This window comes from Gopherus flavomarginatus, chromosome 1 (assembly GCF_025201925.1).
Source record: "Gopherus flavomarginatus isolate rGopFla2 chromosome 1, rGopFla2.mat.asm, whole genome shotgun sequence".
Lineage (NCBI taxonomy): Eukaryota > Metazoa > Chordata > Testudines > Testudinidae > Gopherus > Gopherus flavomarginatus.
The window spans coordinates 226,954,025-226,980,188 of NC_066617.1; the positions used below are offsets into that span (position 1 = coordinate 226,954,025).

Sequence of the window (26,164 nt, forward strand, 5' to 3'; positions counted from 1 at the left end):
ACAATGGCTCACAGTAACTCTGAGATAGATTTTAACAGTAATTGTATGAGATACCAAATGGCTACAACATCATAATTCTGTAATACCTAAACATATTTCCTTAAACAAAAATACGTCTATACAAATGGGGCAGTATTATTTGACCCATGGGCTTGATATAAGCCAATTGAAGGCAGCGATTCAAGGTAGCTATTTGGTTGCCAAGGCCTGTATTCCAATGTACCCAAAGATGTTTTTTCAAGAAAACAAAGCTCTAACAGACAAAAGATCAGAGGAACAGGGAAAAGAGTACAAAAACATGACTATAAAACATTCAGCCAACATCCTTCTAGAAGTAGAGGAGAATTCTATGGCTTGGTGAGAGAAAGAGGGAAGTCAAAGTGTTCCTGCGAGCAAATCATAACCACCTTAATGTCCTGAGCCCTGATACTTTTCAGGGCGCCTCAATCAGATTCCCATGTAGGCGCCTAAAACAGCCAGACTGACCCATCTGGAACTAGAGGTTTGGAAGCCTTCTAAAAAAATCTCCCAATCCCTACTATTAAGCTAAACCAAAATACTTTACAAACTTGGCAAAAATATAAATTTTAAACTATGCCCTGATGCTCATTGATCTCTGGTTCTGATCAGTCACTAGAAGAAGCAGATTCTAGAGGAATGGACCCTCCACAAAGAATGGCCTGATACCAGCCATGGCCAGTTTAACCCTGGGAACCAATAGTGAGAGTAACCCAACAGATCACAAGTCTCAACAGATCATAGGAGAAAAGGCAGTCTCTCAGCTATCTGGGCCCAGCTCATTTAGGTCTTTATAGGCTGTAACCAACAAGTTGAAATTGCATTCAGAAATGAACAAACTGCTAGTGCAGAGATGGAGCTCAAGTTTTCTGTGCTCTCCACCCAAGAAGCAAGCTGGTGCATTTAGACCCAGCTGGAGCCACTACTGCTTTTCCAAGACTGGCCTCAGGTAAATGTATGTATCAGTGATTCAGTCTGGATGTTACAGCGGCATGCATTACTGTGCTGATGTCCACGTTGTTCCTTTTAATTAATTCCTTTGTCACAGATGGAAATAGGTGCTATAAGCCATAGCTGTCAGCCGAGAATCCAAGGACAGAAATATAATAAATCACTGCAGGGCTGCAAATTATTGTCAGAGAGGAGGCATGCCTATAACCCTCACCCTTTCACCTCAATGCCTCCCTTTTATTTTATATTGGGCAGGTCTATGCCAGCTTAATCACAAATGTCCACCCATCTCTCAGGCACTGAAAGTATAATAGTGAAGTTAAATGAAAAATAAGATTTGATATAAAATGCAGATTTCTCTAAGGCTAGCCTTGAGAAGCAGTCAGACACTTCAGCCAGACAGGCTATAAAAGCATCATACATAAAACGTCTTCATGTCTTCAAGGCCATAAAGAAACACTAGAAAAACAACCCCACTGAGAGAACCTATCAGAAAATACTGCTAGAACTATTGAACTGAAAAATTCAGTCCATTTTATCTTAGGTAGCACTAAACATCATAGTATCTCTGAAACAGCAAAGTCTGGGGCTCAGCTTTGACTGTTAGGACTAATAGCTGCAAAACCATATCTGTGTAAAAGCAAAAAAATCTTTCTATCTCCTCCAGTTGCCATTTAACAGGAAATGACAGAACCCTATGGATCTCCAGACATTCATGCTCTTAAGGACGAATAATACATAGCCATTAATCCACCCCCTTGAGACATCTGAAAGAGGAAAAATGGACCTACCGAATGAAAAATATTATATACTAGAAGAAAATCTTAAAATTTCACAAAAACTTACACAAGAATGTTTAAATTACATACCTGTTCAAAATACACCTCTACCTCGATATAACACTGTCCTTGGGAGCCAAAAAATCTTACTGCGTTATAGGTGAAACCGCGTTATATCCAACTTGATTTGATCTGCCGGAGAGCACAGTCCCGCCCCACCGGAGCACTGCTTTACCATGTTATATCTGAATTCGTGTTATACCAGGGTAGAGGTGTATCTGTTTACTGTATAATTAAGTGAAATTCAAATATTGTTTCTAGAAAGCCCCATTCAGGTACTAAAGACAACATTTTCAAAAGTAGCCCCTCATTTTGGCTACCCTAATTTCTGAATGCCTTGAAATTTGAAACGCCTTGAGATTCCATTTTCAGAAGTACAGAGCAGCCACATCTCCAGGTGAACTCAAAAGGGCAAGTAACAGATAGTAAAATTGGGAACTATATTTTTAAGATGATTTTATTAACTCCCTCTTACGTTTTTGTTTGCCTGTTGTATTATCTATGACTGATACAATGTGGCTGCCTTTACAAATAACGTAACAGCAGAGGGGAGGAACAGCTCAGTGGTTTGAGCATTGGCCTGCTAAACTCAGGGCTGTAAGTTCAATCCTTGAGGGGGCCACTTAGGGATCCGGGGCAAAATCAGTACTTGGTCCTGCTAGTGAAGGCAGGGGGTTGGACTGAATGACCTTTCACAGCCCCTTCTAGTTCTAGGAGATAGGTAATCTCTATTTATTATAATTTCAGTGAAGAATGACAAGGCATGCATTGCTGAGCCACATTCACTTATCAGGGGCCTTTGGCTTTGTGTCTAATTCTAAAGTATGCAATCTTGGCATAACCTTGGATATTGTGTCACACATTAGTGCTCAAATGGAACAACTATTATGTTGAATTTGTATTTCAGAAGCTGATTATTCCTCTAGAAAAAGCATGAGGGCGTGTGTGTTTTCATCTAAAGTTTATGTTTATAGAGGCAGAGAAATCAATTGTCAGCTGACCTCATCACCTTCTAAGAGTCGCTTGCCATCAATAAATCTAGCACATCTACATTATAAACTAAAATCAATAGCACAATCATAGGCGATGACTCTTTGGGTGCTCGGGGGTTGGAGCACCCCTGGGGAAAACATAGTGGAAGCTGAGCACCGACCATCAGACCCCTGATGAGTCCCCTTCCCTTCCCCAGCGTCTCCTGCCTGCCAGTGGGCCCCGACAATTAGCACCTCCTGCATGCTGCAAGCAGCTGTTTTGTGGCGAGCAGAAGGCTCGGTGTGGGGGAGGGAAAGGAGTGAGGATTTGGTGCACTTAGGGGAGAGGGAGGAATGGGGTGGGAAGAGGTGTGGTGAGAGTGGGGACCTGGGGGAAGGGTCAGAGTGGGGGCAGGGGCCTAGGGCTAAGCCAGAGGTCAAGCACCCCCCGACACATAGGAAAGTAGGCGCCTGTCATAGCACTACAAGTGTGACGGATAATTTACAATAGTGCTAGGGTAATTATATTTTAAGAAATAATTAAAAATTTAATTTATTTTAAAACATTTTCAGTTAAAAAACCCTACATTTCATAACACCCAACAGTCTCTTGGACTCAAACATTTTCAGTGTCACACACATTTTTTGTGGCAGAAGTGGTGCAACAGCATGTGTAATTATAGTACAAGTTGTAATGTGCTACAGCAGGTAAGCAGGAAATTATAGCCTTATGTTATTGGTATCTTTTAAGATTAAGAGTGCTAGGCCTTAAAGTATTTAGGATTAACCCTCAGCAAAGAAGAGCTAAAGTATTTTAAAAAGGCAAGTTAAAACAAGCTAAAACTAGGTAAGTTGTAACTTTTAAAAATAAAGGTGCCTTCAATGAGGTTATTCTCGGTAGAGATTTAACTATTGAAGTACTTTTGTAAGAGCAGATATCAGAAATCAGAAAATATTTCAAAATATATTAAACAAAATGGTTCTTAAAGGAAAAGACTTTTCCTGCTTTTTAAAACAGGTGTCTACACTGGGTTCCTAAGTCTATATTTAGGCATTTAAGTAAACAACTGGCTTTTCAAAAATGCATAACTGCCAGGTCACTGGGAACTTCCAGGTGCTCTGCCTTTTGGAAAACCAGGTTACACTTATTACATAATCAATAATAATAATAATACCCAGTTCTTACCTTGGGCTTTTCATCCGGAGAGCTCAAAGTGCTTTACAAAAGAGGTAAGTATCATTTATATTTTATAGGGTAGCTGAGGCACAATGACTCTCCCAAAGACACCCAGCAAGTTAACAGCAGAGCCAAGATTAGAATCCAGGTCTCCCGAGTCCTGTTCAGTACTCTGTCCACTAAAACACCACCTCTCCTGGTGCCTAAATATGGTCTTAGAAGTCTAACTTTAGGCATTCATTTTTTTAAAAATTCTGGTTGTAATGCTATTGCCAAACTTGGAGGAAAACACAATATCTATCTTATTTACATCATAACCAACAAATTACTCCTTAAACTGCAAGATGTCTCTTTTCCATTATTTGTTTTCCAGTTTTAGCCCAATCTTTTCAAACTTCAAGACAAGCTGTCAATGGTAGTTACAGTTCCAACAGCAAAAGCAGGACTTTGAAGAATACATTCTTAAAAGCTGGACAGGTACATACCTCACTTAAAACAAACCATTTCTGTCCAGAGAGTTTCTTTTAGGGGACAAAGGTAATTTTCCTGACAAAAAGAAAAAAAAGTATCTATCTGGATTTTCAGAATCTCCCCCCTCACACACACCCTTTTTTTTTTTGGGGGGGGGGGGGGCTTAATCTACAGTGTATCACAGCGTCAGCTGGTGATACACAAATACTGTATGAATTGCCCTTCACCAACTGCATATTCAAATCAAGACAAGACAAGCAGCCTATTTATGGTTGACTATAAAATGACTTGTGAGGTGTTTCTAAAGGCATAATTGCAATAATCATCTTTACTACCTGGAGAGTCTCAGTGCCATGATGAATACAATTGGAACATAGAAATATAGTCAGAAGGTCAGTCCTGGTCCTGAATATTTGTAAGGCATTGTAAAGTAAGGGTATGACCCAGCTCCCATTGATTTCAACGGGAGTCTTTCCATCGAGTCATCTGAGTTTGATTAGATCCTATGAGCGTAACATCAAAGGCAGCTGATCAGAAAAGTTCTATTTGTGTCTAGAGCTTCAAAGACATTCCATAACTGCATGTAAATAATCCCATAACTACATGTAAAGACATTCCATAACTGCAACACAGATACTGTGGAACTAGGTATTAACATTGGTACAAAAATTTTACCAGCACAATGAACATCAAAAGAACTTGTTTGAATTAAACAAGTCATTTAAAAGTTTGTCCTTGCACCAATACAAAAATTTATCAATTTGCCTTATCCATTTTAGCCATAATATTCAATTCCACTGTTACAGTATTTTTAAAAATATGATCCTGAGTGCAGTCCAAACTGCATGCTAAAGCTTCATCTTTTTAAAGATCAATTTAAAGTTCTATTCTTTAAAGTCAACTTGGTGGTTTTAACTTACACTTAAAATCAGTATAAAATGATTTTAAAAGGTTTGTTTTGGGTGTGTGCATGAACTGGTTACCTGTGAAACATTTGGGAGATTTTACCTGTCCAACCAAGCCAGCAGACTTTTAGCTGCTCCAATCAGATCCACCACAGAGGTCAGGAAGTCATTTGGTAATTTTCGGCTGGTCCTGCCATCATAGTGACCACTTCTCCTCCTCCCAGTTATAAAGTTCTGCAGATTTTTGGCGGATGCATTTAGCTTGTGAGAAAGGGTTTTTAGATTTTCTGTTTCCAAACCATAGTTCTGCATTTAAAAGAAACAAAATTAAAAGAAAGTTAGTACTTTTTGCCAAGATGTAGAACTGAGAAACAGTAATAATGCTCTTATGCTTTGAAACTTAGCCATTCCTGATAATTATGGTAGGAACATGCCTATTCCTGAATGTATTTTTTTGTTCTTGTTGTTCCTGGCATGTTCTGTTTCTACAGGATACAGAATACAAATTTTTTAAAAAGCAAAATTGCTTTTTAAAAAATCTTTTAACTGTTTTAAAGTATAAAATCTGTGTGCTTAAACACCAATCAGAGCTACCATTGGAATTTTTTTTAAATGTGCTTCTGCTCAGAAAAGTGGCTATATAAAAGCAGTGCATTACTACTCACAAGATCTGATGCCTGTGGGACAGATTCCAATATCCTTACTCACTCTGAACAATACCTTATTTTACAATTAGTCCTGTTAGTTTTTAGTGGGACCACTTCTGTAGCCAGATACTGCTCAACACCCTAATCCGACCTGGTGCATTCCAATCACATTTGTTGACTTTAGTGAAAAGAATGAGTTTTTACTCCCATTAGCAGTACAGCAGAACTATGAAACACTGAGCACAATATTGTACAATTCTGGCTCATACCTCAACCGAATTGTTAACTACATTCCAATTTTAAAGCCAAATTCTGTAATTTAGTCCCTTGTATTGTGCAACCCCTTAGACCGAAACCCCTCCGATACGCACTGAATTATACAGCAATATTAACTGATTACAAAAATTTGGTAATTCTTCCATTTTATAGAAATATTTCTGAAAAACGCATCATAAAATGAAATATAATTCTCACATATAATTCATATTATTAACTGTACCTATTACAATCAAATCCAGGAACGTCACTCTGAAGCCTAAAATGCCTGTTGACTCAATGTGAAGCAGCTACAACATGGTCAAAAGCTCTTTTTGTTCAGAATATCACCAGGCTGGATCACCACTGGGTTTTCAAAGTCTCTTACCAATCAATTTTTCAGTTCTCAGCTATTTTGACTTCACAAATTTCACCCCTGTGGTATATAGCTATATTAAGGAATGTACCCATGCCTTGCCAAGAGTCCTAGAGCATTGAGATATCGGAGGTAACTCAGCCAATCACCACCCTTATTCTACGGCTAATTTGCATACAACAGTTCAATAGCTACATGAGAGAGACTGCACTGATGGTGCATTACTTGGCCCAGCTACCACACCTGTGTGCCCAACTGCCACAGTCATGCACCACACACAAAACTCCTCCAACACTGCACAACCACCTACACAACAAAACCAGTATACACAATAACCTCAAATACACACAGCCCCTCACTTCAGCACATACCCATCATTCCCCACAACTCTCCCAGCACAACACAAGCCATGTGCAAATCAACACAGCCACTCACACAACATCACAAGTAGTACCATGATAACCCCAAAACTCACACCGAAGCCTATAATGTCTGTAGAGTCATTGTAAAGCAATGGAAACAGTTACAAGTATGTTTGAGAGCTCCTATTCTTTAGAATGTCACCAGAGTCAATCACTGGGATTTGTGGTCTCTTACCATCCAATATTTAAACTCTTACCCATTTTTTACTTTTTTACCCACGTTACACCCATGCGACCACACAGGCTTTCAACATTTCAACATTTTCTGCTACTTCCTAAAAAACCCAACTCTTGACAAAAATAATGATGACGAACCAGTTACAAAACACTTTCATCTCCTACCCTTGTGTCTGAAGTATATTACAAATTATATTACTCTTGGGAGAATTCTGCACCACTGCGCAGAATTTCCTTCCCCCCTACCCCTACAGAAATGGGCTGCATAGCTGCTGGCTACCACTAGGGGTGTGCTGGACCCAGCAGAGCCCAGCTCACAAACAGAAGACACTGCTGGGGGAGAGACAGAGTGGAAGCTGGAGGGTTCCCAGCAGCCACAGTTCCTGGCAAGCCCTGGAGGAAGGAGGCAGCATGCCGGAAACTTCACAAAGCCCAGGACCTAGCATCAGGCTGTTTCTCCCTCTGGATCCCTGGGCTTTGGGAAGGTAGGGGGTGCAAATGTCTGGCCTGGGGGGCACCCCGTGGCTGGGCTCTGGGAGTAGGTGGGGTAGGCGTCTGGATTCTGGGGGCACAGCTAGGTTCTGAGGGAACAGGGGTGCATGTGAGTGTCAGGGCTGTGGCTGGGCTATGCGGCGTAGAGGGTGAGAGTGTCTGGGCTAGGGATGGCCTGCAGCTGGGTTCTGGGGGGAAGGGATGCAAGTGTCTGGGCTGCGGAAGGTGCGGATGAGCTCTGGGGAAGGAGGTGGTGTGAGTTTCTCGGCTGGGAGGATGCAGCAGGGCTCTCGGGGGAGAAGGTGTGAGTGTCTGGACTGAGGTGTGCCCCATGGCTGAACCCCAGGGGAGGGGGCTTGAGGGTCTGGCCCCTTGGTTGGGCTCTGGAGGGGAGGAGGCAGAGAAACAGGAACTGGGTTATCTGTAGGGGTTTCTTTAATTCTCTACCGCTAGAGAGAGAGTGAGTGTGGGAGTGTGTGTGTATTGTTACAGACATATTTGCTGACAGGTATTTTGAAATAAATTACCAAAATAACTGAAACTGGCATGATTATCTAGTGTTAGTTTAACAAATAAAATGTGTAGAATTTTAAAATACTGTGTGCAGAATTTTTAAATTTTGGCACAGAATTTCCCCAGGAGTATCTTTAGCCATCCTGTGAATAAGAGAGGAGGTGGATAGGATGTATATAATTTGCTCTAGGGATCACTTCAGAGCATAACTTCAGTAAAATGAATGGGTCTTAACAAGTCATTCAGGTGATAATAGAAAGGTGAGTTCACACTTGCTGCTGCTTATTAGCAGGACAGTTTTCTATTAGGTACTGTTGATGGAGTGGTAGAATAGAAAGCAGACAACTCCACTGGGGCTGAGATCCACATGGAAGAATCTGCCTCCTGCAAGAATTCCCCATAGAAATACCATGGGCCCTTTCACCACTGCCTGCCCCCTCTATTCCACATATTTGGGTGGTCACATAGGCCTGGTCCACACTATGCAGTTAAACCGATTTTAACAGTGTTAAATCGATTTAACGCTGTACCTGTCCACACTACAATGCACTTTATATCGATTTAAAGGGCTCTTTAAATCAATTTCTGTACTCCTCCCCGACGAGAGGAGTAACGCTAAAATCGATATTAACATATCGATTTAGGGTTAGTGTGGCCGCAAATCGAAGTTATTGGCCTCTGGGCGGTATCCCACAGTGCACCACTGGCCGCTCTGGACAGGAATCTGAACTCTAATGCACTGGCCAGGTATACAGGAAAAGCCCCGCGTACTTTTGAATTGCATTTCCTGTTTGGCCAGCGTGGAGCTCTCATCAGCACAGGTGACCACACAGAGCTCATCAGCACAGGTAACAATGCAATCTCCTGAGAATAGAAAAAGAGCACCAGCATAGACCGCACGAGAGGTACTGGATCTTATCGCTATCTGGGGAGAGGATTCAGTGCTAACAGAACTGCGTTCCAAAAGACAAAATGAAAAAACTTTTGAAAAAATTTCCAGGACCATGATAGAGAGAGGCCACAGCAGGGACGCAGTACAGTGCAGAGTGAAAGTGAAGGAGCTCAGACAAGCCTACCAGAAAACCAAACCAGCAAAGGGAAGATCAGGGTCAGGGCCAAAAACATGCCGCTTCTACGCTGAGCTGCATGCAATTTTAGGGGGCTGCGCCACCACTAACCCCCCCCTTATCCGTGGATCCCGAGGTGGGGGTTGTAATCTCTACCATGGATGAGGATTCAGCAGAGGGGGAAGATGAGGAAGAGGAAGAGGAGAAAGAGCTTGCAGAGAGCACACAGCACTCCATTCTCCCCAGCAGCCAGGAGCTATTTGTGACCCAGACGGAATTAACCTCCCAGCCCTCCCAAGCCCAGACAGTGAAGCCACGGAAGCGACCTCTGGTGAGTGTACCTTTGTAAATATAAAACGTGGTTTAAAAGCAAGCGTTTTTTTAATGATTGATTTGCCATGAGGGCTTTGTATGCATTAGCAGCCAGTAAAGTTACTGGAAAAGTTTGTTAACATGTGTGGGGATGGAGCGGAAATCCTTCAGGGACAGCTCCATGAAGCACTCCTGGAGGTACTCCAAAAGCCTTTGCAGAAGGTTTCTGGGCAAGGCAGCCTTGTTCCGTCCACCATGGTAGGACACTTTACCATGCCATGCATGTAGCAAGTAATCAGGTATCATTGCATGACAAAGCCTAGCTGCGTATGGTCCCGGTGATTGCAGGCATTCAAGAAACATCCGTTCTTTATCTCGCTCTGTTATCCTCAGCAGAGTGATATCGTTCATGCTAACCTGGTTGAAATTAAGGAATTTAAGTAAGGGGACAGAGAGATGGAGGAGGGGAGGAAGGAGAGCGCTGAGCTTTTTAGCGTTTGGCCAGCAGGAATCTTCCCAGCTACCAGCCACGCGGTGGGGGGGGTGGGAGAAAGGTTGGTGATTAGCAGTGATCTTCCATGATACCAGCCATGCGGTGGAGGGAGAGGTAAAGCAATTCTAGAGAATTGAATGGGAGGGGGGGTTGGCGTCTGCTGCTCCTTGTTAACAGGAAAGAAGCAGCAAAGGTAGAAGGTATGCCTTACCATGACAGCATGTGAGCTGAATTGTGATGCCCAGACCTGCGTCTGTGTTGATCTGTAACACCAGAGCAGCAGGCACTCAATATTAAAAGATTCCAAATGCGACCTTGTAGTGAAATCACATGTGCTATGTAAGGTGAATAGTGTTGTTCACTGTGAAAGAGTATAACCATTGTTCTGTAAAATGTATCTTTTATAATCCTTCTCTCCCTATTTCCCCCACTCATGCAGCTGCACATTTTTCAAGCCTCCCTACTCCATCCCCAAGGATAGCTCAGATAAGGTGGAGGAAGAAAAGGACGCGAGATGAAATGTTCTCTGAAATCATGGAAGTAACCCGCAATGAAAGAGCTCATCTGAGGGAGTGGAAGGACGTGGTAGCAAAGTACAGGAAAGATGCCAGTGAACGTGAGGATAGGAGAGACGCTCGAGATGAGAGGTGGCGGCAGGAAGATCAGTGGTTGCGGGATGCAACGCTGGAGCTGCTGCGTGATCAAACTGGCATCCTCCGACATCTGGTGGATCTTCAGGAGGAGCAGCGGGGTCGCAGAGTGCCACTGTAGCCCATGTTTAACCACCCTCATTACTCACCATGTTCCATGCCTTCCTCACCCAGACGTGTAAGAACGCGTGGGGGAAGGCTTTGTGCACCAGCCCACTCCATCCCCGTGGACAGTCCAACCAAAAGGCCGTCATTACATTGAAATGTGCTTAATGGCCTTTTCCTTCCCTCCTATCCTCCTCCCAAACCACTCCCGGGATACCTTGTTAATTCTCTTCCTCTTTTTATAATTACATGCCTTTTAAACGAAGGGGGAGGGTGGGTTGCTTACAAGAGGAGTCGATAAAGGGTGGGAGGTTCATGAAGGGGAAACAAACAAGCAGTCACACCATATCCTGGCCCGTGATGAAAGTCGTTTTCAAGGCTTCTCTGATGCGCACCGCTTCTTGGTGAGCTCTTCTAATCGCCCTGGTGTCTGGCTGTGTGTAATCAGTGGCCAGGTGATTTGCCTCAGCCTCCCACCCCGCCATAAAGGTCTCCCCCTTACTTTCACAGAGATTGTGGAGCACACAGCAAGCAGCAATAACAAAGGGGACACTGGTTTGGCTGAGGTCTGAGCGAGTGAGTAACGTTCGCCAGCGCACCTTTAAACGGCCAAATGCACATTCTACCACCATCCTGCACTTGCTCATCCTGTAGTTGAACAGCTCCTGACCACTGTCCAGGCTGCCTGTGTATGGCTTCATGAGCCATGGCATCAAGGGGTAGGCTGGGTCACCCAGGATAACGACAGGCATTTTAACATCCCCAACTGTTATTTTCTGGTCCGGGAAGTAAGTCCCTTGCTGCAGCCGTTTAAACAGAACAGTGCTTCTGAAGACGCAAGCGTCATGAACCCTTCCTGGCCATCCCACGTGGATGTTGGTGAAACATCCCTTGTGATCCACCAGTGCTTGCAGCATCATTGAAAAGTACCCCTTGCGGTTTATGTACTGGGTGCCCTGGTGCTCCGGTGCCAAGATAGGGATAAGGGTTCCATCTATCGCCCCCCACAGTTAGAGAATCCCTTTGCAGCAAAGCCATCCACTATGAGATGCACGTTTCCCAGAGTCACAACCTTTCGTAGCAGCAGCTTAATGATTGCTTTGGCTACTTGCAACACAGCAGCCCCCACAGTAGATTTTCCCACTCCAAATTGATTCCCGACTGACCAGTAGCTGTCTGGCGTTGCAAGCTTCCAGAGGGCTATTGCCACTCACATCTCCACTGTGAGGGCTGCTCTCATCTTGGTATTATGGCGTTTCAGGGCAGGGGAAAGCAAGTCACAAAGTTCAAAGAAAGTGCTCTTACGCATGCGAAAGTTTCGCAGCCACTGCGAATTGTCCCACACCTGCAAAACTATGCGGTCCCACCAGTCTGTGCTTGTTTCCCAGGCCCAAAATTGGCGTTCAATGGGTAGAACCTCCCCCATTACCAGCAGGAACTCCGAAACGCGGGGGCCCGTAGTTAGGGAGAAATCAGTGTCCATGTCCTCATCACTCTTGTCGCCGCGCTGCCGTAGCTGCCTCCTCCTCGCCTGCCTTTGCAGTTCATGGTTCACCATAGACTGCACGAGAATGCGCGAGGTGTTTACAATGTCCACGATTGCACTATTGATCTGAGCAGGGTCCATGCTTGCTGTGCTATGGCGTTTGCTTTCAGTTCACACAGGAAAAAAGGAGCGAAATTGTTGTCTGCTGCTTTCAGGAAGGGAGGGGTGAGGCTTTACCCAGAACCACCCACGACAATGATTTTTGCCCCATCAGGCACTGGGATCTCAACCCAGAATTCCAAGGGGCGGGGGAGACTGCGGGAACTGTGGGATAGCTACAGAATATCTACCCACAGTCCAACACTCAGAAATCAATGCTAGCCTCGGACCATGGACGCACACCGCCGAATTAATGGGCCTAGTGTGGCCGCGTGCAATCGACTTTATAATATCTGTTTTATAAAACCGGTTTACGTTAATTCGAAATTGCCCGTAGTGTAGAAGTACCCATAGTTTCTACTCCTGGAGAGATGTTACAATGCGCCAGAGGGAAGCAACCTAACAGCTTGTGCGTGTCTCCCATCATCCTGGCCAGAGTCTCTTTTCACTTGCAGTCATTCAGCAACTAAACATTTACTTTTCACAGCACAGCTGCACTTTAAAACTATTTGAATAATGTAGGGAGATTTAAGGTAAATAAAGTTTTATTTAAGGTAAATAAAAATAAACCACAGACACACATAAAACCCTGAGAACCAGAGGCTTCAAGACAAGCTTATCTATTGACCTACCACATATTTTCTGAGCATAGAAGCTTTAATACTTAATTCTTAATTGTACAGTTGTTGACTTTTCTTCCTAGTCATACACAAGCCCTTAGAAAGAGACTTAATTGCTGATTAAATACACAGTATACTGAAGGCAATCATTTTCTCCACCATTTAAAGATTCTGTACCAATTATATGATAGACAGATTTAGAGTAAAAGTAGAAAAACTTTCTAAGCTGACATTAAAATTAACATGGAAAAAGCAATGATTGCTTTATAATGCAGTGAAAGAACTGACAGTAATTAATCACCTCAGCAAAACCACTAAATTAATTAAAGACACAAGTTATCACCATGGACAACAGATACAATAAAAATGGATTTGCTATGCCCAGTAGCTGGAGGGATATGATGAACATAATAGTAGAACTAGGACTATTATTTTTCGGAAAATATAAGTTTGCTAATGAATGCATTTTTCAGGGCATCAAAATTATTCTCAAATTCAGGTCCAATTCAGCAAATAGATTTGGCCAGAAAATTGATTTTAAAAAGTCAAAACTGTCTGTTTTGACTATTTTGAACTGAAATATTTCATATCAAAATGCCATTTGTTTCAAATTTAATTTAATTTTAATAAAATGGTGAAATGCCTGAAAATGCCCAAAAGGGAAAAAAAAACACTGAAAAGGTTTAATTTCTGCTCAAATTGTTTTGTTTGACCTGAGACAAAAGTGTTTTGGTTATTTAGTTTCAGCTAGAAAAACTGAAAAAAATTCCATTTCAGTTCAAACCAAACCATTTTTTTTTCTGAATGTTTTGGTTCAGCCCCGAAACAAAAATCTCACTCAGCTATAGCTAAGACACATAAGGAAAAGATTGAAGAACTGAACACCATCTCTTTCTTGTCTGATCATCTCTCCCAAATGTCTAGTTCAATTCACCACAAACAATGCAGGAAACAAATGAACAAAGAAGTTACACTGAACTAAGACCTGGCATATGAAATTTCATATAGATCAGATTAGGTTTGGCAAAGTTAAAGGAAGGAAATGATGCTTATGCCAGTAAGTATTATTCTTCAAACTACAGAGGACTGGTATCTTCATAATAAACTTTTAATGTTGAGAAGTCATTTAAAATTATATTTTTAAACACACCCGCACACACCTTACAGTTCATTAGTGAAGATGCTGTCAAGCAGCTAAATGTGGTTATCAAACCTGAGTGCACATGGTAAGAGTTCTAAGTGCAGTCATAACAACAACACTATACAGGGACTATCAACTCCATGATCTATCGGATTAAGCCTCTTTTATACAAATCAAAACAAAATGTCTTACAGTTACAAGCTTATATTCATGTTCTGTTCACCATCATAAATTATTTCCTTCACATTTCTCTTCCACTATACTATGTATCTCTGTTTAGGATTATTATAGCACAAATTCACTTGCATTTGTTCAGAAATTTAATCTCACACTTAATTTCTGCTCATTTTCCAAATTTATCTTATATATGTTGATACTTTAGATAAAAACCCAACTGAGGCAGAGATAACTAATTATACTCCAAAGATTCAAACAATGTCTTTTTCACCTCTTCTTCTAGAGGACTACATCTTTAATGCATCCCTATTTGCATGCTATTTTAGCACGAGATATGTAAATGATCACGTCTAAATGATATTTAGAATAGGGTGACCAGACAGCAAGTGTGAAAAATCGGGATGGGGGTGGGGGATAATAGGAGTCTATATAAGAAACAGACCCCAAAATTGGGACTGTCTCTATAAAATCAGGACATCTGGTCATCCTAATTTAGAAACTGGCAAAATCTAAGAGTAACAACAACAAAAAGATGAAGATGCAACCATAAACAAAAGTATCTTTGCTCTTGAGATTTTTGTTTAAACTAGTTACCAGATCTTTATAGCTATACTTAAAAAATGCAAATTACTTGTATGTTGTTCTGGAGGGAGGGAGGGAGGTAAGCAATGATGTGATTTCGGCAGTGTGGTCTAGTTGATAGGGCACTAGACTGAGAGCATGTATACTTTAGTTCTGGCTTTGCCACTGACCTGCTGAGACAATCTGGACAAGTCACTTCATCTCTCTTCCCCCGCATCCTCTCTGCCTGTCTTGTCTATTTAGGCTGTAAGCTATTTAAGACAGTTATGTGCTTGTACATTGCCTAACACAATGGCACTCCAACCAAGGTTTAGGCCTTGAATTCTACTATAAAGCAAACAATTAAACTAATAATAATAATATGCAATTTTGCTCAACTCTTCACTTTTACATCAAGGCATACAGGCTTAGAATACTATTCTTAATACACTTTTGCTTCATGTGAATCATGACAGATTTATATGAAAAAAATACTTAGAAAAGTAATTACTATGAAAGCTTAGGGCCATAAGTTAAAATTGCACATTACGACTATTTAAAGATTGTCTGTCTCTCTTTTGGATGTCTTCCCTCATTGGCACAGGTGGGGGAGGGGAAATAAGGATGGTAAAAACAACAAAACCTGTTGCTCTTATAGAGCCATCACCTGCTCTCATTTAAAAAACAACAACAATCAGGAGCACAAGCTAGTGCCTGAAATCAATAAATTTTAGAACTATTTTACTCCACTATTAGTAGTGGAGTCTATTTCAATGAAGTCTCTATACAAAATAGAATACAGTTATAGCAAGGAATGTGGATATACCAAATTTCTGCCAGAATATCATTTTGCACAGCTGTGTTTATTAAAACCCCCTTAAGTAAAAAATACCTTTAAAACAGTGGCCAAACTAACAACCCTCCCCCATCACTGGGATATATTAAAAAGAAAAGTTGTACATGTTAAGCTTGGAAAAACTTGCCCAAGTAATAATTCCCAAGTCTGAGCATAATTTAAATTTGGAAATGCATCACCATCAATGTAGTTTTCTAAGCAAAACTATGCATTTATTTTCAAGCAATATAAAAAGATATAATTGCATGCTATGGAAAATATTATGGTTCCACAACCCAGAATAAAAACCAACCACTCAAGAATTACCAGAGATTAAACAGGTTCAGAAATCTCTTTTGACAACTGAAAGACATGAATGACTGAACTCCATTGCAACAGGAGTTACCCTAATCATACCACAACACTGCAGTAATGGCTCTAAAGGAGTCTTCTATAACAATCAGAAAATAAGAACCTGAGGAAACTAAACTAGAACAAGAAATCTATGAAGCTTAGCAGCAGGTGTTTGAGCTAAAGGTTGTGGGGCCCATTAATAGAAATTTTACCTGCTAATTGCTTCATACGACAGTTTGTGAGTGATGAATTGCAGCTCCTTCTCAAATTGACAAGCAGCAGCACCAATCACCATCAATTATTTCTATATTTTGTGGGGTGGGGGGCCCAGCCTACTCATTCTGCCTGCAAATGCTCTGTGCCATTTGTAGGGCCCTACCAATTAATGACCATGAAAAACATGTCACAAACTATGAAATCTGGTCTCCCACTGTGAAATCTGGTCTTTTGTGTGCTTTAACCACACATTATACAGATTCCATGGGGGAGACCAGTGTTTCTCAAATTGGGAGTCTTTACCCAAAAGGGAGTTCTAGGGAGTTCGCAAGGTTATTTTAGGGGAGCCATGGTTTTGCCACTCTTACTTCTGCGCTGCCTTCAGAGCTGGGTGACCGAAGAGCAGCAGCTGGTGAGCGGCGGCTGTTGGCCAGAAACTCAGCTCTGAAAGCAGCACCCCGCCAGCAGCAGCACAAAAGTAAGAGTAACAATACCATACCATGCCACCCTTACTTCTGTGCTGTTGCCTTCAGAGCTGGGTGGCCAGAGAGTGGTGACTGCTGACTGAGGGTATGGTATGGTATTGTCACCCCTTACTTCTGCAAATACTTCAGAGCTGGGCTCCTAGCCAGCAGTAGCACAGCTGCTTGGCTCCGAAAGCAGCACCGCCACCAGCAGCAGCGCAGAAGTAATGGTAGCAATACCACAACCCCTGCTACAATAACCTTATGATACCCCCCCCCACACACACAACTCCTTTTTAGGTCAGGAGCCCTACAATTACAATGCCGCGAAATTTGATATTTAAATAGCTGAAATAATGAAATTAATGACAGGTTTCAGAGTAGCAGCCGTGTTAGTCTGTATCTGCAAAAAGAACAGGAGTACTTGTGGCACCTTAGAGACTAACAAATTTATTTGCGCATAAGCTTTCATGGACTACAGCCCACTTCTTTGGATGCACATCCAAAGAACTGGGCTGTAGCCCACAAAAGCTTATGCTCAAATAAATTTGTTAGTCTCTAAGATGCCACAAGTACTCCTGTTCTTTTCATGAAATTAATTATTTTTAAAATCCTATGACTACAAAACTGACAAAAATGGATCTTGAATTTGGTAGGGCTAGTCATTTGATACCATGAGGGGGAAAGCAAAATGAAAACACTTTGGATTAGCTTGAACAAAGTTGCTTAACTATCAAAACAAAACAAAAAAGCCCACTTCAAAAACACAAACCTAAGAAAAACTAGTTGAATATTTGCTAATAGACTAAAGCACTTCACACCGCAGCATAGATAAAAAGAAAGTCTGGATGTTCCAAACTGGTAGCACATATATAGTGTTAACTCTACCACAGCTGCTCTGTCAGCACACCAGTTTAGAGCTGCTGGGATCCAAGCCTCAGTTCCAATAGCAGTTTCAAAGATGGGTGGATGGGTGTTTAAAATAGATAGGTGGATGGACCATAGTTTCTTACACTGGCACTACTGTCCTGATGTCTTTGAGCACATCTGAGATCAAGGTCACTGCATGTCTTTTTAAAACATACAAGGTAGAGAAAGGCCCATATGGCCACCTTGCATAATTCCCTCAACCATTGTTTCTCCCTTTTCACCACACAAAGCTGCTGCAATCCATGTGGAGGAAGAATACATTTTCATTGACCAGAATGGCTTTGCTGCTATGTAGATTCACTTGAATTCTCTAGTATAAACAACTGACAGACAGTCCCATTGTGTGTTCCACCTACTAAATGATACAAGTGGTTCTGACCTGTAGAAATCTTTACCTCTTATAGAAGATGTTAAAAAAGGGATACCATTTCAGGTAGAGGATAAAAAAACAGAAATGCCTGAGAAATTATTTGGTTTAGGTGAAAAATAAACATTACCCAAACCACAAAGAATAGGACTACTCTACAAAACACAGGAGTAGATATTACTGCAAATATTTCTGCCTGAGGCAAAGGAAAAATAGAAACAGAACTAGGACAGGAATATATAGAACCCAATTATGGTGATGTATTCAGCTGCTGCCTCCCACCTGGAGAAGGCAGCAGCAGCAGTAGGGTTGCCAGGCATCTGGTTTTCAGCTGGAATACCCGGTCAAAAAGGGACTCTGGCAGTTCCAGTGAGCACTGTTGACTGGGCCGCTAAAAGTTCAGTCAGTGGCACAGTGTGGCTAAGGCAGGCTCCCTGCCTGCCTTGGCTCCCTGCAACCCCCAGAAGCGGCCAGCATGTCCAGCTCCCAGGCACATGGGTGGCCATGGGGGCTCCCCGTGCTGCCCGTGCCCTGAGCGCCAGCTCCACAGCTCCCATTGGCCAGGAACCGCGGCCCCTCCACCTAGGATGTAACCGCCCCCCAGCCAGAACCCATATCCAAAACCTCCGCCCAACCCTGAACCCCCTCTCACAGGTCAGAACCTTCTTCCACACCCTAACGCCCTCCCAGAGCCCACACCCCATATTCCCTCCCACACCCCAACTCCCTGCCCCTGCCCTGAGCCCCCTCCTGCACCCTAAACCCCTCATTTCTGGCCTTACTCCAGAGCCCACACCCCCTGCCAGAGCCCTCACCCCTTCCTGCATTCCTAACCCCTACCGCAGCCTGGTGAAAGTGAGTGAGGGTGGGGAAGAGCAAGCAACGAAGGGAGGGAGAATGGAGTAAGCGGGTGGGGGGGTCTCCGGCAAGGGGCGGGGCCTCATGGCAGGTAGCAGGGCAGGGGTGTTTGGTTTTGTGTGATTAGAAAGTTGACAACCCTAGGCAGCAGCAGCTGAATGAATAACAGAAGTAGAAGATTTTTTTTTCTCCCTCTGGAAAATTTGTCATTACACCTAAAATATTTTAAAGACAAGAATAATTATGGATCTTTTAAAAAATGCTTTTAGTTTAAATCATCAAGACACCCTTTTGAAAATATAAATGCTAAAGTCTACAAGATAACTGCACTACATCTTAAATAATAAATTACATATTTAGGAATGTAACTTCTTGATTATGCCTGACATTTCTCGATGATCTGAATAAAATTTACAAGGATGAAGTTATACATTTTCTTTCCTCTGAATTATTATTTTACCCATTCTCTGAATGAGGCAACGTCTTGTAAAAAACATTCTGTGTGATTGTATAATTAAAGACTGTATAAGTGCAAAAGAACAGGGGGTTCAAATTAAGGTTTCATGAAACCTTAATTCTGGCATTTTCCAACTTCAAAGTGCTTGACTTTGTAGTTCTAATAATGTTCTTTAAAAAATTATGTCAAAAGAAAACAAATAAAAACATTCCATCATGTGGAATATTGACACCACATGGTACATCAGCAAGGTTTGAATATTTTGATGTACAAACCTCTACCATCTGAAGTAACAGAGTAAATGACAGCTGTAGTAGGCTGTTATCCTCTGGAACAGACAACAGAGGAGAGATGAGATACATACTCTGCTACTGGGATTCAGTTATTTGCTGACAGCAGAGGAATGTGAAGACTCAGGATTTTTCAATTCCAGGTTGTGGAAGGGAGTATGTGCTCTAGTGGTTATAGATCCTTCTGCCCCTGTGCCCCTAGCCTCACTCTCCCTCTACTTCTATCCAAACCCCCACCATACTTCACCATCAGCTCCTGACCACTCTGCTATGATTCACTCCCCAGCTCCTGTCCCCCACCTGTTCTAGCTTATGGAACCCTCTCTTCTCTTGTCCCCCACATCACATTTCTCACCTCTCTGCATTCCAGTGAAGCTGCCTCCTCCTTTTTGATCTCACTGAATGGGTGCTAGACATGGATAATTGAGAGCACAGAAAAGACAGTCTGCCTGCTCTCAGTTCCTGTGCCCTGAGCACCCAATCAGCCAGGAAAAGCAATTGCAGAAGTCCTGGTCATGCTCTCAAATGAACTCAAAAAGAAAAAACAAACATTCTCTGGTGGAGAATTTAGCCACCAAACTGAATAAGTCTCTACTGAGCTTGTGCAAACTGAGATTTTCAGAGACTTAAAACTTGGCCAGGCACCAGCGTAACCACCTTGCCAAATTTCAAGTCTGCTGCAAAGCAAGGAGGCATTTGATGAAACGGTTGCAAAATTTGTGTGTGCATGTGTTTTAACGTAAGCAAACAATATTTTTCCCAAGCTTCGTTCTCAAAAATGGCTGAACCATTTTAGCTGAAGCAAAAAGCAAAAACAAAAAAAGCCTGAGGCAAACAGCCGGCATTGAAAAGTTCAGCCCAAACGGTTAGATATTAGCAAAGTTATAAACATATAAACAACTGAAAACAGGCTTTTATAAGGGGAAGTGTTGGGCACCTTTAACCACATGCATTGCTCCTAGCTCCATTGACAAAATATATTTTTCAGACCCTGCCACCTCTTCCAGGGTCTTTAAATGCCAACACAAAGTTTAAGAAGCGTATCATCCTTCTTTTGCATTGAAGCGGCATTGCCAAGAAGGTTAATCTACACTGTTTAAATTATGCTGTTCTATAAGTATACAGTGTGTGCTCCTCACACTTCATCTTCATAAATACAAAACAATAAGATGACTAGCTTTGTTTCAATAATCATTTATTCCAAATGACTTAATTACTGAGAGATACAAGACGGTCCAATCTTTTATTGGACCAACTTCTGTTGATGGAAGAGACAAGCTTTGGAGCTTTACAGAGCTTTTCTGCAGGTAACCAGAGTGCCACAGAATGACACAGCTAAATACAAGGTGGAACAGATTGTTAAGCGGAAGGGGTAAACACATGTTGCAAGAAACTACTTAAAATGAAGTGGGCAATTAACACTTCTGCAGTCTCAAGACAAAAAGGGGTAAGTAGGTTATAAATTGTTGTAATGAACTAAAAAACCAGTCTCCGTTGAGACCATGATTTTTAATATCTAGCAGGAGTTATGAATTTAAGTTTCCAGGCTTGTCTTTTGAAAGTGATGTACACATTTCCTCTGAGGACAAAGACTAAGAGGTCAGATCTGAAGCTATCACATTTTGAAAAGTATCTGCCCAGAGGGTTAGATAATAAGACAGAAAATATCATACTGCCTCTTTATAAATCCATGGTACACCCACATCTTGAATACTGTGTGCAGATGAGGTCACCCCATCTCAAAAAAGGATATACTGAAATTGGAAAAGGTTCAGAAAAGGGCAACAAAAATTATTAAGGATATGGAACGGTTTCTGTATGAGGACAGATTAGTAATACTGAGACTTTTCAGCTTAGAAAAGAGATTACTAAGGGGGAATATGATTGAGGTCTATAAAATCATGACTGGTGTGAAGAAAGTAAATAAGGAAGTGTTATTTACTCCTCATAACATAAGAACTAGGGGGTCACCAAATGAAATTAATAGACAACAGGTTTAAAACAAACAAAAGGAAGTATTTCTTCACAGTCAACCTATCGAATTTTTTGCCAGAGAATGTTGTGAAGGCCAAGACTATAACAGGGTTAAAAAAAGAATGAAATAAGGTCATGGAGGATAGGTCCATCAATGGCTATTAGCCAGGATGGGCAGGGATGGTGTCCCTAGCCTCTGTCTGCCAAAAGCTGGGAATGAGCAACAGGGAATGGATCATTTGATGATTACCTGTTCAGTTCATTCCCTCTCGGGCACCTGGCATTGGTATTGGAAGACAGGATACTGGGCTAGATGGTTTGACCCAGTATGGCCATTCTTATGACTGATAGGATATTTTTGTCTTTCATCATTTTTTTGTTTGAGTTCATTCGAGAGCATGATTGCTTGGTTCCACTCACAGAGCTGCAGTTGGAACATTTGATACACTGCTTGAGATACACCACATGTTGTGATATACACATGCACGACACATGGATCTTGAAAAGGTCTGTTGTAGAGGGTTTTGATTATTGTAGTAGTGGAGATGCATCTGCAGGTTTTGCATCTCTTGTTTTGGTAGGGTCTGGTGCTGCTTTGAATTGGTGTGTCCTGGTGTGTGGGGAGCTTGGTTCTGATGATAAGCTTGGTGAGTTGCAGCGGGGTGGGAGGGGTAGTTTGAAGGCCAGAAGAGGAGGTCTGGGAAAGATTTCTTTCAGAAAGTGGTCCCAATCGAGCATAGGTTATAATTGTTTGATGATACTCCATATGATACTCCTTATGCCCCCTCAGCAGTCTGTCCCAACTTATAAATTAGCTGACACACTCTGGATGACTTTTCCAGACCTGAAGAAGAACACTGTGAAGCTCAAAGCTTGTCTCTTTCACCAACAGAAGTTTGTCCAATACACGATATTACTTTGCCCATCTTTTGTCTCTCTTCTCCTTGGACCAACACAGCTACAACAACACTTCTGTTATTACTAACATTTGCTATGAGATTTTGCTGACTGAAAAGCAAACTATGCCCAAGTGATTGCAATGTTTATCAATACTATCCTGCTAAAGTGAGGGAAAGCAATTCTGCACAACTCCTTGGAGTTTGAGAGTTTCACATAAATGACGACATTGGTCCCAGCAATCCCATCTGTGCTTTTCAGATAGCGATTTCTGTATCACTGCACTATCTACTGGGGTATCAGAAAGGCAAATTCTGCTTATGACATTGAAGATTATCACTAATAAAGCATGTATACAATTATTTTTTTAGTCCAATTTAATCAGAGTCCATTAAACAAAGCAGTAATTACCCTTATTTTTCTCTATGTTCTCTCAAATAGATCATTGTGGTCCTAGTTAGCCAACTGCTCTCTTTCCTCTATAATTTAGGATGTCAGAATACTATTGTACGGTAGTAAACATCACACCCAGATCTCAGACTGATATCTTAAAGGAAGCAGTAAAACCACTGGCATTGTCATGAATGTGACACCAGTTTAAAACTTGTAATTCCATAATGGACGTCTTTAAACACCAATTCCTTTGAATGGGTGTGCACCTTTTTAAACTCTCATAAGCAGCCTTTAAAATAAATAAATAAATAAAAATTCAGATCCACAACACAGACTGCAAACCCCTTAATTTCACATGGAGGGAGAGGCAGAGGCAGTTTTGTGCACAGGCCTATTTCTCCACAGAAAGGGAAATCAGGTAACATCACAGTGCCATCCTCCTACATGGGTTTGAGGTACATGTGTAGGGAAGGGATGGAGGCTGGATGGACCAGGAGAAAACTGAATAAGCAAAGGCAAAAGGGAATCATCATCCCCATCAGGTCCCTTCAAAGACTCCCCATAACAGGTAATACAGCTTTGAGGTGTGTTATCTTTTCCCCAGATCCTCCTCTCAGAAGTCCTGATGCCAGATGGGGCCATAAGGAGTTCCTAGTGACTGACATAACTCCAATGGCAGCACCAGCCAAAAAGCCCATGCATGAACACAGCCCCTCCAACCAGATGCCTGGCCTTCCACAGCTCCCTGGGAATCCATCAAGTTTGGTTACAGTTTCCATGGCCTTAGTCCCAGGGGAAGGAAGTCCAGAGAGAAATGTGTGCATGGGATATCTCTGTAAATGAACACCTCAGTGAGGAGAGAATCCATCTCTTGAGGCCCCTACCCATGGTTTCTCTGTTTTTGATATTTTGTGGGAAGGGGGAATCATTTAGCATCAACATAGTTTTCCCACAAGGTTCTAAGTGAACTGTTCGACTACACCTTAAAAAAGCATTAAGAACCTTCAAAGTGACCTGTGTGGGCTATTGGAGATATCCTTTTATGTCCTCATTTTATTGATCAGTTATGGACTTTTGATTCTATCGTTTAGTTCAGGCCAAAGATGGGAAAAAAAACAGATATATATATGAATGCAACTGTAGCTTATAAAGGCCAATGATAAAAAGGATAAGTAATTTTACTCCTATGAACAAGAAGATATTGCCAATAAATTTTAACTTTAGTACTTATGATCTTCCACTCCTAAATAGAATCTTCTCTCACTAGCACAGGGCTAATTAAGTTTAACGTTCACCATTATTGACAAATGTAATTTTGAGATCTAACTAGTGATAAAGGCAGGGGAAAGGATTTCTGTCTAGGAAATGGTTTCAGAAGATGAGATTAAGACAAAAAGTATATTCTTAAGAGGACTCATTCGTGGATAAAGTAGTTCTATTCTTCCATTCATTTGAACAGAAATGTTTCATGTTTATGATAACTAATTTCATAATGTGTGCACATCAATATTTTCTCTGGCAAATCACACTGCTGCCTTGTCTGCAGTAATCCTCAATATTCACAATTTTGAATGCACCGAATAAAATCAAGTTCTAGTATCAGCCATAGTAATTTAAGCAACTGACATTAAGAACGTTTCTAAGTACACTGTATCTGCTACTTTCCCTGTCACCTATGCAAGACTCCAAGTAAAAATATGTATTATTTCCTTCTTTCAGAGGGGGTTTCCTTTGCCCACCACTACATTCTCCATCAATAGATTGCACTTCAAGGATGGTTTCATTAGGTGACCGATCTTCAGGCCAGATCTTCAGCTAGCGTAAATCAGTGAAGCTACGCCAATTTTTACCATCCAAAGGTCTGACCCATAGTTTTTAAAATGCTGTCAAGAAACAGCCTCCTAAATCCCAATCCACAGAACTCTTGAACATAAAAACATAAGAATGGCTATACCAGGTCAGACCAATGGTCCAGTGGCCAGTACCAGATGCTTCAGAGAGAATGAACAGAACAGGGCAATTATCAAGTGATCCATCCCCTGTCATCCACTTCTAGCTTCTGGCAGTCAGAGGTTTCAGGACATTCTGAGCACAGGGTTGCATCCCTGATCATTTTGGCTAATAGCCACTGAGGAACTCATCTGCCATCAATGTATCTAATTCTTTTTTTATTCCAGTTTATACTTTTCACCTTTAAACCTGGTGCCTAATAATTTCTTTGAGTGACACCTAATTCTTGTGTTATGTGAAGATGCAAATAACCTTTCCTTATTCATTTTCTCCACACCATTCATGATTTTACAGAGCTCTATCATATCCCTCTCCCCCACCATTTTTTTGTAAGATGAACAGTCCTAGCCTTTTTAATCTCTCCTTATATGGACATTGTTCCATACCCCTAATTATTTTTGTTGTCCTTCTCTTTTCCTTTTTCCAATTCCCTTTTTTTTATTTTTTTTTTAAGCTGAGATGACTAGAATTGCATGCAGTATTCAAGGTGTGGGCATACCATGGATTTATATAGCAGCATTGTGATGTTTTCTGTCTTATATTCTATCCTTTTCTACATGGCTCCTAAGATTCTGTTAGCTTTTTTGACTGCTGATGCCTATTCAATATACGTTTTCAGAGAACTATCCATGATGACACCAAGATCTCTTCCTTGAGTGGTAACAGCTCACTTAGACTCCCATCATTTTGTATGTATAGTTGCAATTATGTTTTCCAATGTACATTACTTTGCATGGATCAACACTAAATTTCGTCTGTCATTTTATTGCCCAGTCACCAAAATTTTGAGAGACCTCTTTGTAATGCTTCACAGTCTGCTCTGGACTTAACTGTGTTGAGTAATTTTGTATCATCTGCAAATTCAGCGCTGTTTACCCCTTTTCCAGATCATTTATGAATATGTTGAACAGCATTGGTCCCAATACAGATGCTTGGGGAATCCTGCTATTTAACTCTCCATTCTCAAAGCTGACCATTTATTGCTATCCTTTGTTTCCTATCTTTTAACCAGTTACTGATCCATGAGAGGACCCTTCCTCTTATCTCATGACCGCTTAGTTTGCTTAAGAGCCTTTGGTGAGGGACCTTGTCAAAGACTTTCTGAAAGTCCAAGTATACTATACCTATGGGCTC

General features: G+C 41.6%; 1 protein-coding gene across 4 annotated transcripts in view; it reads right to left on the bottom strand.

The window, feature by feature from the left end:
* Nucleotides 1-26,164, bottom strand: part of CNKSR2 (connector enhancer of kinase suppressor of Ras 2) — a 368,568-nt gene that overhangs the window by 279,110 nt on the left and 63,294 nt on the right. For all 4 annotated transcript variants that reach the window (XM_050936490.1, XM_050936489.1, XM_050936488.1 and 1 more), the window contains exon 3: nt 5,436-5,638. In XM_050936490.1, the coding sequence (XP_050792447.1) occupies nt 5,436-5,638 (203 nt within the window). The remainder of the gene's footprint in view (nt 1-5,435; nt 5,639-26,164) is intronic.